The 14,863-nt window shown below is 42.1% G+C and overlaps 1 protein-coding gene across 1 annotated transcript in view; it reads right to left on the bottom strand.

The window, feature by feature from the left end:
• Nucleotides 1–14,863, bottom strand: part of WNK1 (WNK lysine deficient protein kinase 1) — a 111,341-nt gene continuing 96,478 nt past the window's right edge. Inside the window, exons 23-28 of the mRNA XM_059817238.1 lie at nucleotides 14,222–14,301; nucleotides 13,009–13,667; nucleotides 11,838–12,040; nucleotides 10,404–10,598; nucleotides 3,242–3,429; nucleotides 1–2,934 (exon numbers count right to left, since the gene is read on the bottom strand). Of these exons, the coding sequence (XP_059673221.1) occupies nucleotides 2,620–2,934; nucleotides 3,242–3,429; nucleotides 10,404–10,598; nucleotides 11,838–12,040; nucleotides 13,009–13,667; nucleotides 14,222–14,301 (1,640 nt within the window). The 3' untranslated portion in view covers nucleotides 1–2,619. The remainder of the gene's footprint in view (nucleotides 2,935–3,241; nucleotides 3,430–10,403; nucleotides 10,599–11,837; nucleotides 12,041–13,008; nucleotides 13,668–14,221; nucleotides 14,302–14,863) is intronic.

The following is a 14,863-nucleotide window of genomic DNA, read 5'->3' as shown; positions in this document are numbered from 1 at the left end:
ACTACGGCCAGGGAAGCCCAAAGTTTCAATTCATTTTATTTTTTTTATTTTTATTTTTTACAGTGTACATTGTTAAATAATGTAAAGAAAACGCTTGTAATTCAGAAACAGATTTTATGTGGAAAAAGATACTCAAAGTGTAATATTAAACAAAATAATTTAACAGTTCAGTAGCATTAGTTTATTCCTCTAGACTTCAGGTATTCATCCACAGGAGGGGGGGAAATCAATGGTAAATAAAACCAGTTCTTGCATAACATTAAGTGAAAAAACGACCTCAAACTTATTAGATCAAAATTAAATAACCACATGCTGCATCCAGCTGATTAGTTCCCCTGTCATGAATATTCCCCTTGTTTCATTACTGCCCCAGGTTTGTCACTGCTCGTTTCCAGAGCACGCCTCTCCCCTCACACTGGCTGTGTCCAGGAAACTCCTCTGCATCCATTCAGATGGAAGAGCAGAGGTTCTCCAGTTCACTTCAGCCGCAGAGACCCCTGCTTTCTCCCCGCCTTCCACCACACACACACCATGAGCCTCCTCTCATTCTGTAGCTCTAGTCTGCACTTCAGTTACAAAGAAAGAACCCCCAAATCTAAGGAACTCTGAGCCCAGCCACCTCGCCACTAGCTTTCACCCTCAGGCGTTCGTTCATCACCAGCCTGTACCTGCCCTTGCTGCCAAAACTGCTGTAAAAAAAAAAGTGACAGGAAAGGAACAGATCTTGCACATTTCTTTGTGAAAATAAGAGCGAGAACAGCTGCAGACAGGAAAACTCCCTATTAAGGCTCCACAGGGGAATAGCGCTCCCAGAAAAAAAACTCAGGCCAGTAACATGTCTGTGGTACACCAGCTTCCAGGATACCTGTGAGCTACTCCCAAGTACCAGGAAGCTGTCCCCTCATCCTTCACAGCTTTTCGCAGCACTACATAAATACTGGCTGGTATTATTTTTACTTTGAAGAGAAAACCAGTATTTTTTAAATATGAAAATGGAGAATGACCAAAGCAGAAGGTACAGTACAGTTACTAAGAGGTGACAGATCGTTACAGTCTTGGTACCAGCTTGAAACTTGTTAAGAGTGAACAAAACTGTAAATCCTCCAAATAAGACAGAGGAAACTTCTTGATGCCGGCTGTTTCAAGTACATCCATTGCCGGCAATGGACGTTGCACCAGGACAATCTATTCCTGGCTTAAATGGATTTTACCAAAAAAAGGTAAGAAAAGCAATCCCAGCAGACAAGCCCATGCCAACGAGCAATGGCGCCTCTCCCTCAAGTCACATCCTGACCAAACATCTTTACCACTTTGCAGGTGGAGTCAAACTGCATCTTCAGTTGGGCCTTTCCCAAAGACACACATTCTCCCCATCCTCTCTCCATTTCTGATCCAGACCTCCTGCCTCCGTAGACAATATTGGTTAGTCTCGTTTTAGCTTCACGCACAGCCCTCCGTCCCACCCCCACCTGGCCCCTGTCACACCAGCAACTTCGAATCTGCCCACCTGGACAAGTTTCCCCAACACACAAAACACTGTTCCAACCCGCTGCCTCAGTGACCTCCCCCTCCATACACCTACTCTAAACAGTAACGGTATCACTAAATAAACTCAAATGTCCCAGTCGCTAGGTACAAATGATCCATCCTTCTCTGACCTCGCCCTCTGTCCACCTGGGGGTCTGCTGGGAAGACGATGCTAACTGCAGAAGCAATAGAAGTCCAAGGCACTAAAATATCCAGCAAGCGTACTGGGAGAACAGACAAGTATTCAAGTACATTAATTTATACAATTTTACATTCACATTTATTTATCTAATACAATGAAAATACAAAGGAAAAAGTTAAAGTGTCTCCAATAAGTATAAGGATATAGCTAGCTTTTTTTTCCCATTTTTTCTTTTTAACTTTTTTAACCCTCTATATTCCACTCATTTTTAAACTACTGTTGTCCAACAACATTTATATATCACAGTGTTTCCACATCAAAACTGATGGTAAGTACATGTCCGCAGGGAACTTTTAAAAATTTTTAAACAATTTAAATTGCTCTAATGCTGCAGTCAAAGCTGTTAATATCTTACTTAAAGCAGTAATGACCTATCAAGCATGGGCTGCACTGCAAGTCCATTCGTGTGCCCCATCATTTCAGAGCCAGATACGATTGACTGGGGAGAGGGAGAGGAGGGGGATTTGGACAGCTTTTCTCCTGGTCTTGGTTCTTCAGTGAGAGATGAGAAGCATGCTAAAGCCTCATGCTAAGATTCAGCTCTCCCACCTCAACACATGTAGACTCAGCCTCAAACCAGAGAGAAATTTTACAGCAAGATTGCATTAACTGACCCTGCAACTTCCCTTCACAGCTCTTGCTCCAAACAAGAGCAGAAACCCTTGGTCAAAAGCACTGTCCCATCATAAGGATGCTGATCATCCTCCTCCCCCTTGAAAGCGTGTGGGGAAACTCCCTTTACAGAGAGTTGACAGCAATGGTTGGAAAGAGAAATTCATTCCCAGTCTGGCAAGCTACCAGTTCATTGCAGCACTAGTAGTTGATACAGGGCCCCATCTCCCTCCCCACGTCCTGTCCCGAAGTCTAGCCAGCACGGTCTCTGAGCACAGCTAAGTGGTCCGCAGGTTGGAGCCTGGAGGGTTGCTGATCGATTTTTGCAAATTGCTGATGTTGAAGCTTTGCAAAGATGCGGCACCTACGGGCTGGAACTGGCCGAGCGATGGCTGCGCTGGACCACCCGTCCCACTCCACGGAGCGGCAAAAGACGCTGCTGGGTAACCGTACTGCTGCGGAGGGCACATAGCCTTTGTGAAGGGACCTAAAGAGGTAGCTGATGCTGCAGAGATGGGCGTGGCACCCAGGGAAGATGTCATAGAGATACAGAGCTGACCTGGTGCTGAGAATTTTCTTGCCATTCCAGGGCCCTGAAAGAAAACCCAATCCCCAAGAAAAGTTACACAACTGTGCTTAAAAACCACAGGCTCACCCCTTGGTCCACAAGCCGTTCCCAATAGATGTTTACAACAACACACCATGGCCCTCCTCTTTAGTTATCCCCTTCCTTTCCATAGCAAGTGATACACTCCTGCACACAAAAGATACAGCCAACTGTTTTCTAGAGCAGCTGTCCAAGCTTCATGGCAACTGTACTCTAGCTGTGTTTGACAGCCTAATGAGATAGCAACAACACTGACAGCTTCTTACCGTAAATGTTCACAGATTACATCTTACCTCATAGTTGCTATGCCCTTTGCCAACTTTCTTGCCAGACAGGTTCATGGCATCTCGGGCCCAGTTATCTACCAGCTTGTGCAGGTCATCTGTGAAAGTCCCTTTCCGGCTTGAGGCAATAGCAGTAGGCTGAGACTGGGGTGCTTGGCTGTTCACTGTAGCCCCGACTGTGTTAGTGCTGCTGGTCCCTACAAATACAAAAAACAGGAATCAATACTTAGGTTAAAGATCATCTTCCTCTAGTAAATTTGATAATTGTGGTAATGGTACATCAATAGAGAGCCAGTTAAAATGCCATGCAGAATAATTCTAAGTTTCAATTCCAGGACACACTGAAGTGGGAACTACAAGGACTCCTACAGGCATTTTCTCAGATTAAGAGTATTTCATAGATATTTTTACTTTTCAAGAAGTGCTGCAAGTAGTCATCTTAAGAGGGGAATGGTTGCAGCCTACAGGTCTTCATAGAGAGAAAAGGAGATTAGATTTCAGCACTGAATGACAGTACGCTCACGTCATTCTCTCATTCTATACTTTTTAATTAGCAGCAACCACTATCGGCACAGGTCAGTTCCACCTTGGAGGACAATGCTGGATGCTGAATAAGGAGCAGTACAATCAGCATCGCCAGCTGCTCTGTAGCAAATTATCTCCACTTTGTAAAATGAAGAGAAAAATTCACCCAGATTACACAAAAAAGCCACAGTTAGAAACAGCAACTGTTGTTTCCAATAGCTGCCATACTTATGTTCTTGAGGATAACCAGACGGGACTGTCTTCATCCACCAGTCAAGATCAGCAGGGGAGGTCTGCACTGCATTTAATTTTGCTTTTTGCCTCTGAAAGCATTTTTTTGCCATTATGTTCAGATTTCCTATGTCAGAAGAACAAGCATTTCAGATGCAAACAACTAATACAGCTTAAAGAAGGCAGAAATGAGAGTAGTTCCTCAGACATGCTTTGGCAAGTTTTTCTATTCGTTGGGCTGATTGCAAGAACACAAAAAATCCTTCACATAAATACCACGCTTTGGTTCTGCTAGCAAGCTTGCTGAACATTATCCTGTAGGAAAAAAAAAACAACTAGAAGCTTTGTTTTAGATAGCTTCACTGTCCCACTCACACTTATAAACGTGCCACTGCACTCAAATTTAAGCTTTTCAAAGGCAGACCTCATAACAGGAATCAAAGAAATTGTATTATTATCAAGTAAGCTTCCTAAATTCCCAGAAGTATTGCAAAGCATCCTCACCTACAGATGTGGAAATGATGGTTAACCACTAGGGGGACAGACTTTTTCCTGAAGGACATGGTAAAGGTGGAATGAATCTAGATTTTACAAATCCATTTATTACAAAACCAGTTAAATACAACAAAACAAGTATCTGGCCACTGCAGTGCTAAACCCAGCACTCCTTGCAAGCATGCATCCTCACCTACTTGGTTCTCAAAAGTTACTCAAACATTTCTACTTGCTCACTCTGAAGACTGCAACTGGGAAGTCCAAGAAAACCTGAGTTTATTGCAGACATTTCTGAAGAAAACTGATTAAAAGTAGAGCATCAAAAATGACAGCAATGAAAATCATCTCTCTATTGCAAAGGCCAAATGACGGAGTTGCTGTCTCTTGCCTGACAGCTACTTCATCTGTTTCACTTTCCCTGGCTATCAGCCACATTCCTTGCCAGCACTGTATCAAAGAAAGAACTGGCTCCAAACCCCTGCAGGAATGTTTCATATTGAGGAGTGAATTAGGAAGGTGACATACTTACTATGCAGGACAAATAAGCAAAGTGTTACTGCCTCTAGTAGTGCTGAGGAGGGATGAATACATATCCCTCCCACCAGTTCCAGCTCAAGCATGGAAGTGGCTCCTGGTCTAGGTGCCCACAGGTGGGGCAGCAGTTGTTACAGGCAGGCAGACGCATGCAACAGTACACATGGAAAGGAAAGAATAGGGTTCCCTGACCAGGGTGTGCAGCTGCAGCACAGAGGAAGAGTAATATGAACACATTGTAAGGTGGCAAGAAAAATCTACAGTGAAATAACAAGAACTTTAAGCATGCATCACATGGAAAGTGCTCAGAATACAATTATTTATTAAGAGCAATGATGTGAAAGCTGAAGTTAAACACAAATGAGGCAAAAGCAAGAAAGAGGTACTCAGGGGGAGCTGCCAAAACCAGTAATAATCACATTCCACTGCTGAGGTTTCATGCAGAGATTGACACACTTGCTCTCATCCTCTTCAGGATGGCCAGTATCTGGCTTTTGATATTTCACATTTCTGCTTCAATCAGTAAGCACATTGGATCCTGGACCTATGCTGGAGAGTTTCCTCAGGCCACAGAAGGGTGAGAATTAATCAAGGTGTATACTACAGTGCGTTCAGCTGAAGATGTGAAAGATCATTTAGGAAAGTTTAAGTGTTTTGAAAAGAACTGGATTGGTTCAGGATGGGAAAGGTGGGAGGTTGTGAGAGCTTTGTCTCCAAAAGTGATTTTGTTAGGGAGCTCCTATCTCAGGTCACAGACAGACCAGCCTACACCATTATATGTAAGCTCTACAATTACTAAAGCTCCCACGTAATGTCAATTTAAAAAATTACTTCTCAGGAATTTCACATTTTAGCTCTGACGTAGTCACCACCTGCAGAAACTGCCATCGAGAAGAGTCTGAAAAGGAAGTGCTTCAACTTGTAGCATTCAATGGAAACAACCCCCCACATTCCTGCTCGGTCACAGCAGCCGTCCCCAGTTCTGCTCTGACATGAAGGATCTGAAGTGAAACAAGGCTTCTCTCTCTCCAGCCTGCTACCTAGAATGCCTTCATTCTGCCCTTTTATATTCCGCCCCCCCCCCACCCCCCATACACCAGCAGTCAAAAGACACCTTTAAAAACAGTCTTAAATGACATGAGCACACACAGGCTTCTCTAAACATCTCTTGCTTTGGGAGACACACTGGGAATCTCTGATGGCTTACTCTTATTCTTTTAAAATGTTGAAGGAGTGTCTGCAATTGCATCCATCACGGAGGTGGCAAGCCCCATCAGATCTGTAAACAAACCAGCTGCTCAAAGGTACAACTCTACCACATTACAGTGAGCAACTGACCCTAATGCTCAATTCGCTCTCATTAGCAATGAGCAAAGAGTTCCACAGTGAAGGTGAGGTTCTGCCTGCCTCCACTTGTCTGCAAGAGTAATAACCAGACTATTCAATATACTAATGACAGAGTACACATTAGAGGGCATAACATAGACAGATGCTGTGCTGGAGACAGAGTCAGGGAGGTAAGGCTTCAGTGACCAGAAAAAGCTGATGAATAGCTTTACAATCAGGAATCAGAGATAACAGAAATAAGATAATTACTACAGAGCTGGTTGCAAGGACAGACTTTTTTCACCATCTTCCCTGAAGCACAAAGAGAGAGTAATTTGTTAAAGATAAGAGAAACAGTGAGAAATGTTTAGTATCAGCAAACAGTACAAAAAGCTTGGTGAGAAACAGAGGACACAGCACAGCAGGGCTCTTGTAGTCACCACTGGGACATTCTAGGAAAAACCCAAAGACTGGTCTAACAGTTGAATCAGTTGTACTTTCACAAAGAGAAGAGGCCCAGCCTCCTACATTTATTCTCCAGAACTCCCAAACGGTAGAGAAGAATGTCAGGAGACAGTACTGTCACAACTGGCTGTTATCACAAAAGGAAAGGCAAGTACATCTTCCATATTTGTCAGGAGGTAGGAAGCATTTTGCAACTATCAAAGTCCAACCAGTTTACAACATGAGAAAGATTTATTTGATAGGTCAAGTGCTTTTAGTTTGTCACCCTATTTTCTCAGATCCGTGGAATAGTTCAGACATTCCCTGCCAAGCTGTACCACTCTGTTTCTCCAGCTGTAAAAGTAAAAGCATCAATTACTGCACTGTTTCCTCAACACCGCTGATTCTAACCCAGCATCTTCTCCAGTCGTCACTCTCCACAACAGTCTGCAATTGCATTGCAAGGACAAGACTCCAGGAAGCAAGCAACCTGCAATAAGCCAAGTGCCAGGCCAAGCTGCGCCATGCCAAGTACTATCTGCTTTTACAGGACAGCTACAACACACTTTTGAGAAGGCATCCATTTCCCTTAGCACAGGTCCCATAAGCAAGAGATATACATGCTAAAGTACTCTTATAGTCAGATGATGGTCAATTTGCAGCAAACCAAAGCCTTATAAGTAAATGATACTCTCATATATTGACTTCAATGTCCATTCTAGAAACAGAATGGCTGTTCTTTATAGTCCCTACTCCAGAAAAGGACAGGCCAGACTAAAGATGCTTTTAAGCAATTAGTTTTGGTAAGAATTTAACTTCTTCGAAGAAAGGAGCCATAAATCTTGAGATTGCAGATGTCAGTGCACATCTGCACATTAATATACCTAGCAAAAACATTTAAAGCTGCTCAATTTGAAAAATTAAATACCATCAGCACTTATATCCCCATGAATCCAATGAAGTGGGCTAGAGGTATCATTGCAAAACTGAATAACCAGGAAAAAATGTACCCTCCCTCTGACTCACTCCCTTCTCAGAGGATGGAGCTAGTTGCATTGCAGCTGTCTCTGCAGAAGGCCAGACCTAGGTTCCTGCACACAAGTCTCTGGACTCCGCTGTGCTACTGCCAACTGTAGCGAGACAGATGCTACAGATGCGCGGTACTGTCATGCAGTGCAACAACTGAATGTCTCTCTACAGCACCTAAAAGCTTTCTCGTATCAAGTCATTCCAGAGGGTGGGAAACAAACGTCAGACATTTAAGGGGTCCAGCCTGCAGAAGCAGCATAGGAGATGTTGCAGCACTCCCAATAAAAAGCATCACATCAGCAGCCTCGGCTCAAGTGCATCATTACTTCAATCACATCAGAAGTTTGAGGCTCTCTTGTAAATCTGGCCTAACGTAAGTACAAATGAAAGGATTTTGAAAAGGGCTGCAAGGTAACTCATGAGGATTGACTGGATGTCTGAAGATGTCTATTTACCCACCTTTACTGCTATTTGTTGCACATGTAGTGTATCTCCAATTCACAGTAAAACCTTCTAAACCTGGGCCCATTAGTAGGTAAGGAACTTTTGAGTTTGCCTGAAAATATTCTCTGAGTATTTTTAAAACCCTCAACACTTCAATCTTTAGCTATCCACCTGCTAATGAACATAAGAAGTCAATATTAACTGCCTACAGGTGACATCAATGCCCTGCACTGTAATCAGCACTAGTGCTGAGAACATGCAAAAACACATCCAGCTTGCACAGTAAGCACGCTGCTGGAGGAAGTCAACATACTCCCCCTATCAGTTACAGTAGAGTCCAACAAAGGAATAATTTGGAAAATAAATCTTCCTCACTGTTCCACTAGAAAGACTACCCCCCCCGCCAAGTCTCATGTCAGTTAACATGTGCCAAAGCATAATTACTAAGGCAGGCCAAAAGAAAATGCCTGCGCACCCACAACTTGCTAACTCTCCCCAGCTTCTGTCATTTCACTGAACTGTCCTGAAAATGTTTCCACCAAAAGAAAATGAATGTTTGTTATTACAAGTTTAACAACAGAGAATACCTAACATGAGAACTCAAACTTCTAGAGATGTGCTAAGAGCAGCTCAGCTGAGCCATGGGATGGGAAGGAATACAAGGTGGCAGATGAGAATGGGCTGCATGAAACAGATCCAAGCAGCAGAAAAAAAAAATCCAAAGACAAAACAAAAAACAGACAAGGAAGGAGTAAAGGTGTTACACACAAAGAGCCAAGCAGGGCGTACTCAGAAATCGGGTCCTCCTGCCACCAGGCTTGAACGTCACTCTTTCAGATGCACAGTTAAACTTCGCACAGCCTGTGAGAAAACAAAAACGGGAAGAACAGAGAAAGGAGAGGAGAAGAGACAGAACACCACTACAAGATGTTAGCAACTTGAGGTTGGAAGGGTGAAATGTATTAACATGACACACAAGAATAAGCCTCAAAGTGTGGGTCAAAGAGTATGCAGACAATACACGGAATAAAGAGACTCCCTCCAACACCTCCAGACATTAGGCCAAGCTTGCAGTGTAACTCTCCAGTACGTAACCCAACAATAAGGTTGCAACCTATAGGAAAGCCAAATCCTGGCAAAAGTATCCAATTATAAAACAGTACCTCGCAACTCTAGATACAGGGACATGATTCAAGTAGCTCCAAAATGCTTGAAACAGTTCATTAAAAAAAGCCCTACAGAAAATTCTCCCAAAAAGTCTTTTTCATTTTCTGTCTGAACTTCTCCAATTTCAGCAAAAGCATGCATTAGAATTCATGCATTCAATCAATCTACAGCAAAGCTTTTCAAAAAGATGTTCAAGGGGAAAAAAAAAACCCAGAACAGCTAATTTCAGAGAAGTAAAGGAATCAAGCTATCATCCCCTTAATGACTGGCGAGCAAAAAAGCCCTCCCTACCAAATAAAACAGCTGTGTCTGAGAATTATTTGGTAACATACTAACTAATAACAAGCAATCCCCAACTTGAGCAACTTGAGTAAATGAACAATTTATTATTCCTACCATTCCATCCTCCTTCACTAAACTCTTCCTTCCAGGATAATTCTTTAACTCACAATTACAGAACATGAGCCTTTTTTACCTTTTATTGTTAAAAATTCCTTTGACAGAAGCAGCCAAAGCAGTTCGGAAGTCTAAAAGGACTCTGAGTCTTCAGAAATTTCCTACCATTTCAATTATCTGTTAACACCAAAGCTGCTCCGCCCCTTCCTTAGTCTCACTTCACACTTCCAACCTCCCATTCTCATGTCTCCTCATCCTTTCAGCCAATACCTTTCCCCCAGGTCGGCAGAACACTGCTTGCCACCACCATACTGCACTCTTTTGTACTCTCCTTAGTGCTTTCATTACAGCAGACAGGGCCATGCACTTTACATTCATTACTTCAACAACCTCACACTTCACCTCTATGAGAAGGTAGAAATGTGGTTGCAAAAAAACACCCTTAGCAGCCTCCATACATAAATTGTAGACTACCAATCTATTTACGCTATATATTAGAAATCAAGTGTCATCGAGTTGATCGTTCATTCACCAGTAACAAAGGTGCAAGACTCTACACTAATTCCATTTAAAGTCTTACCTTGGCCTGGTGCCGAAAGGCTTGGTACCGAAAGGGCACCATCACTGGTAAAGGCAGAGTAGAGATTTTCGCTAGAAGGTGAAGGTTTGAGGGGCTGTAACAAATGGTTCTGTCCAGTCTCTGGCACACTACCAGGAGGATGAAGAGTCTGCTGTGGGGGCAAGACTGATGGTGCACTTTGAGCTGACAGATTACCTAGAGGAAAAAGGCAGGCAAAAAGTTGTTCAACATCTAGTCTTCCCATATCATTTTCGAAGCTTCTGTCATTGTTCCCAAGGGACAGGAGAAAAAACAGAGGAAAGTTTGACTGGAACGTTTGCTAGGGAGTGAAGTCATTACCAAGTAAACTCAAATGATCAGTTGAGTTATTACACTAGTGATACGAGAAAAAGTGCTGTGGTGGGAGAAAAAAGGGTATCATCCTCTGGTCAAGCATGACAACCCAGGCAAGAGAGGGGGAGGCAGGGGGAGGGAAAGCAGTAAGACTAGAAAAAAATAATTACTTAAGTTTTAAGGCAACTCTGTGCTAGGTCACTGTCACATGCTCACACATAGCTCCCCTATCATATAACAAAACAGAAGTGAGCAGCCAGGATGACTGGATACAGAAGTTGCAGCATGACATGGAATTACCGAAGTGAATGCACAGGAAGCAGTAACAAATATTTCTGCTCACAGTGCTGGCCCTCCAATATTGTTTACTCAATGCTACAGGATCTGAGAGACATCTACAATTACCCAGCAAGCATCCGACATCCATGTGATTCAAACAGTAAACAGAACTATTCTTCTGAGTTCTGTTTATCATAAAAATGGTTTTAGTAAGAAAGGAAGCCTTGACAATTGAAACTGTTTCTCAATTTGTAAGTACAAAAAAAATTGCAACTCCATTAAAAAAAAAAATCACTACTTTAACATCTATCAACTGTGACTAAGTTTCTGAAGTGTAAGGACACTAGTAATACCATGCTTAAGTGCTACTAAAGTAGAAAAAAAAATATCTCTGAAGTTGACTGAAGAGAGCAGTCCCATTCTGCAAAATCAGTTTCAGAAGGCAACGAGAGCAGTTTATCTTTAAAAAATAAAGATTAAAAAAAAAAAATCAGAGTTTTCCCCCCATACTGTAAAGTTACACTTTTCTTCCTAGTCAAAGCCCTATGGCTAATCTCTAAAAAATACAAATAACTTTAAAACTGCTCTTACAGAACAATGTAACAGTATCTTTCAGCAGATTGCAAAAGTCACAAGCCAGACTACCAAATAGCAAAAGCAATTTCAAAAAAGATCTAATAATCCAGGTAGTAGAGGAACTGGGACACACACACCCCCCCTCCAAAAGACAAGACAGAGAGAAAGAGACACAGACATAGATCTAAGAATGAGAGATGGTACCTTGTCTGTTTTATCTATTCAAACAATTAAAGAAAGTCTTACCTGATAGCTGAGGGCTCTTATTTCCCTGGGAGCTGCTACGACTGGACTTGCTGCTTTTTCCTTTAGTAGGTCGTCTCCTCCTTCCTGAAAGGGGTGCAGCTGGGGGAATAATTACTGCAGGTGGGGCCTTTCCCAATTTCATGTATAGTGACTCAATCTCCTGCTTCTGGCGACTCTGCAGCTCCTGGATCTCTTTAAGGTGCCTAACAAGTTAGAAAAGAGTGTGACTTACAAAAATCATATGTATATATACACATGCATACAATCCCTCCCCTCCAGTCAAACTTGACCAGCTTCTTTGATCAAACTCCCATTAACATTTAAGAAAGGAGGAAATAAATCTTTTCCACATATAACCACTGAACACACATAGCAGAACACTTGCCATTTTCCATTGTGCCCTAACCCTGGCTAGAATTCCAACACAAAGTTCCCAACATTGTAATCATAAAACCAGGATAAATGGAAGTACAAAAAAGAACATACACCTACTGTAGAAAATCAAATCATTCAGCATTAAAATGCTACAGGAATAGCTACATTACTCATTTTCTAAGACACATGGCCTTGGAGACTCCTGCGTTTGTATTTCCTCAGGTTTTTCTTCAGAGCAGTTGCATACACAAGATTTAAAATTGCTAGCTGCCCTAAAAAATATTCAACTTCCAGTATAAATAAATTAGTAGGTCACATTGCTTGACTTTAAAATTTTTTCTAAGCCAACAGGGATTCTTCAGGAAAAGGAGAACCATTAGAAATGCCAGAAATGCATATTAGAAATGCAGAGATTTGTGTGTCATTTTCTAGTAAGACACCACTATTGCCACTAACTACTAAACTTCAGTGATATGCAAAAGCGTCTATAAATCTGCAGTCTTATCGACAGTGCAGCAATCAATCTCCATATAAACACATACAACAAGGTTACAGGTTAGAAAATGAAGCACAGTAAACAGCTATACACCTTTTTTGTTATAATTATATACTACTTTCCCACTAACGAATCTTACTTCCCACATAAACACTGCCAATGGATCCTGACACTTAGCAAAAGATTGAGTCCTTTAAAAAGTTTACTTTTGTTCTTTGTGAAAAGTGAAGTACAGATTAAATTCCTATCAATCTTCTTACATATATTTCATACACAACCACACAAGTAAAAAAGCCTTACTTCTCCCGTAACCGACGGAGTTCCAATTTCAAGTCTTCATCTTCAATATCCGACTCATTGTCACTGCTCATGTAGGAAGAATTGAATGAATTGCTAAGGCTCTGAACGGGGAGGCTGATCTTCGACCCCAGGGGCTGGAGGGAGTCTGGGCTCCCCGAGCCATCATCCAAATCCTTAGCCATCCCGCTTAAGAAGGCGGCCTCCAGTTCAGAGGACGGACCGTTCATGTGTGGGGACTGCCTTGATTCCAACTCTTTCTTCGGAGCTGCAGCTGAAGAAGCAACTTGTTCCAAGTCCACAGAGAGAGGAAGAGTCATTCGCTCTTTCTCTGCACAGCTGACCTCATCCTGAGTCTTTGACACTGAAAAGCGCCCCACTTGATCCGTTGTTGTTGTTACCTGAAAGCGCCCAACCTTAGTAGGCTGACCAACATCTACCGGTAATTGCAGCACAGGGACTGTCTGAGGAATGCCATCTACCACATCCAAGCAAGAGTCAGCGACAGCCTCACTTTTCCGACTGCCAGCCTGCTTTACCAGTGTACTCTCTGGGCTACTGCCAGAAAGAGATGAAGAATCAGTGGAGGTGGTTTCAAATTGCACCGGCTTAGTTTCAGGTTTGTCACCCTCTTTTAGCACATCATCCACTGCCACAGATACCTAGAATAGAAATGCAATCATGCAGACTTTCTTAGTTCTTCCTTAACATGATACTTTTATTTACCTTACTATTAAGATGCACCTGAGAGAGGGGAAAATAACTTGTTTCCGTAGTACACCACAAACCAAGCTACTGCTTCCCTCCAAGTAACACGCTGCCACACAAAATAGTACTTCTAAGCAATCTGGAGGATTAACGCCAAGAAACACAGCAGATTCAGAGGAGACTTCCTTCACAAACAGGACATAACACAGCGAACATCTGAGCACTGTTAGCCAAAAAGCAGCTAACATTAAAGACCAAGGCCAACAGTTACACAGCTAAGGCCTGACATGATGAAATGCTGTAGTCACAATTCTAGACCTGCATAATCTAGTGCAATCTCTGCCCTGAATGAAAACAGCATCTGCACAAAGCACTAAATTCACAAGCTCAACATGGACTTTTTCTCCCAACAGAAAAGCCCACCATGAGGCACACTGAGCTGGCACTACACAGGAACTACTCAGTGAAGATCCTGTATCAATAACCAAATCAGTTTAACATGTCCTACCTGAAATCGTCCCATTTTAAGAACCCCGGCTCCTGCTGTGGTAGCCATAGCACTGCCCTCTCCACCACATGATGCTGAAGCTAAGGAAAAGGAGAATGGGATTAAGAAGAAAATGAGCAATAAATTGGAACTCAAACCATTTCTTTTTATCTACTTCAAACTCAACTATCAGTTAACTCCTAACAGGCCTTTGGATTCTTGGAACCTGATCTCTTTTTTTCAGCTTTACCATACAGAATATCAAAAAACAATGTTAAAATGAAGTATTTTTCTATAAAGTCTCCCTGCACAGTATACTTGCTAAAAGTGGACTTTTAGAGAGCAGTAAAAAAAAAAAAGCATGCCGATTTCAAACATGGATGTGAAATAGCCAAAGAATAGAAGAACTGAAATTTATGTAATAAAAAGCTTATTTTAATTCAATACCCACAGTGACTACCTAAATTTTACAAACACTAGGGACAATTTATTAATAGAAATGTCATAAGTTGAAGAAATGCTATAAACCACATTTACTCAAAGGACTCTATCTGAAGCTTTCAGAACTGGATTCTTAGGTGTCAGCTCCTAATTTCGTTGCTGTATGCACTGGCAGTATAAGGTTACAAAGCTGAGAAATAACATTCTATTTTTAAATCAGTT

Source organism: Gavia stellata, chromosome 4 (assembly GCF_030936135.1).
Source record: "Gavia stellata isolate bGavSte3 chromosome 4, bGavSte3.hap2, whole genome shotgun sequence".
In the NCBI taxonomy this organism is placed as follows: domain Eukaryota; kingdom Metazoa; phylum Chordata; class Aves; order Gaviiformes; family Gaviidae; genus Gavia; species Gavia stellata.
This window is presented reverse-complemented; position numbering and strand designations above follow the sequence as displayed.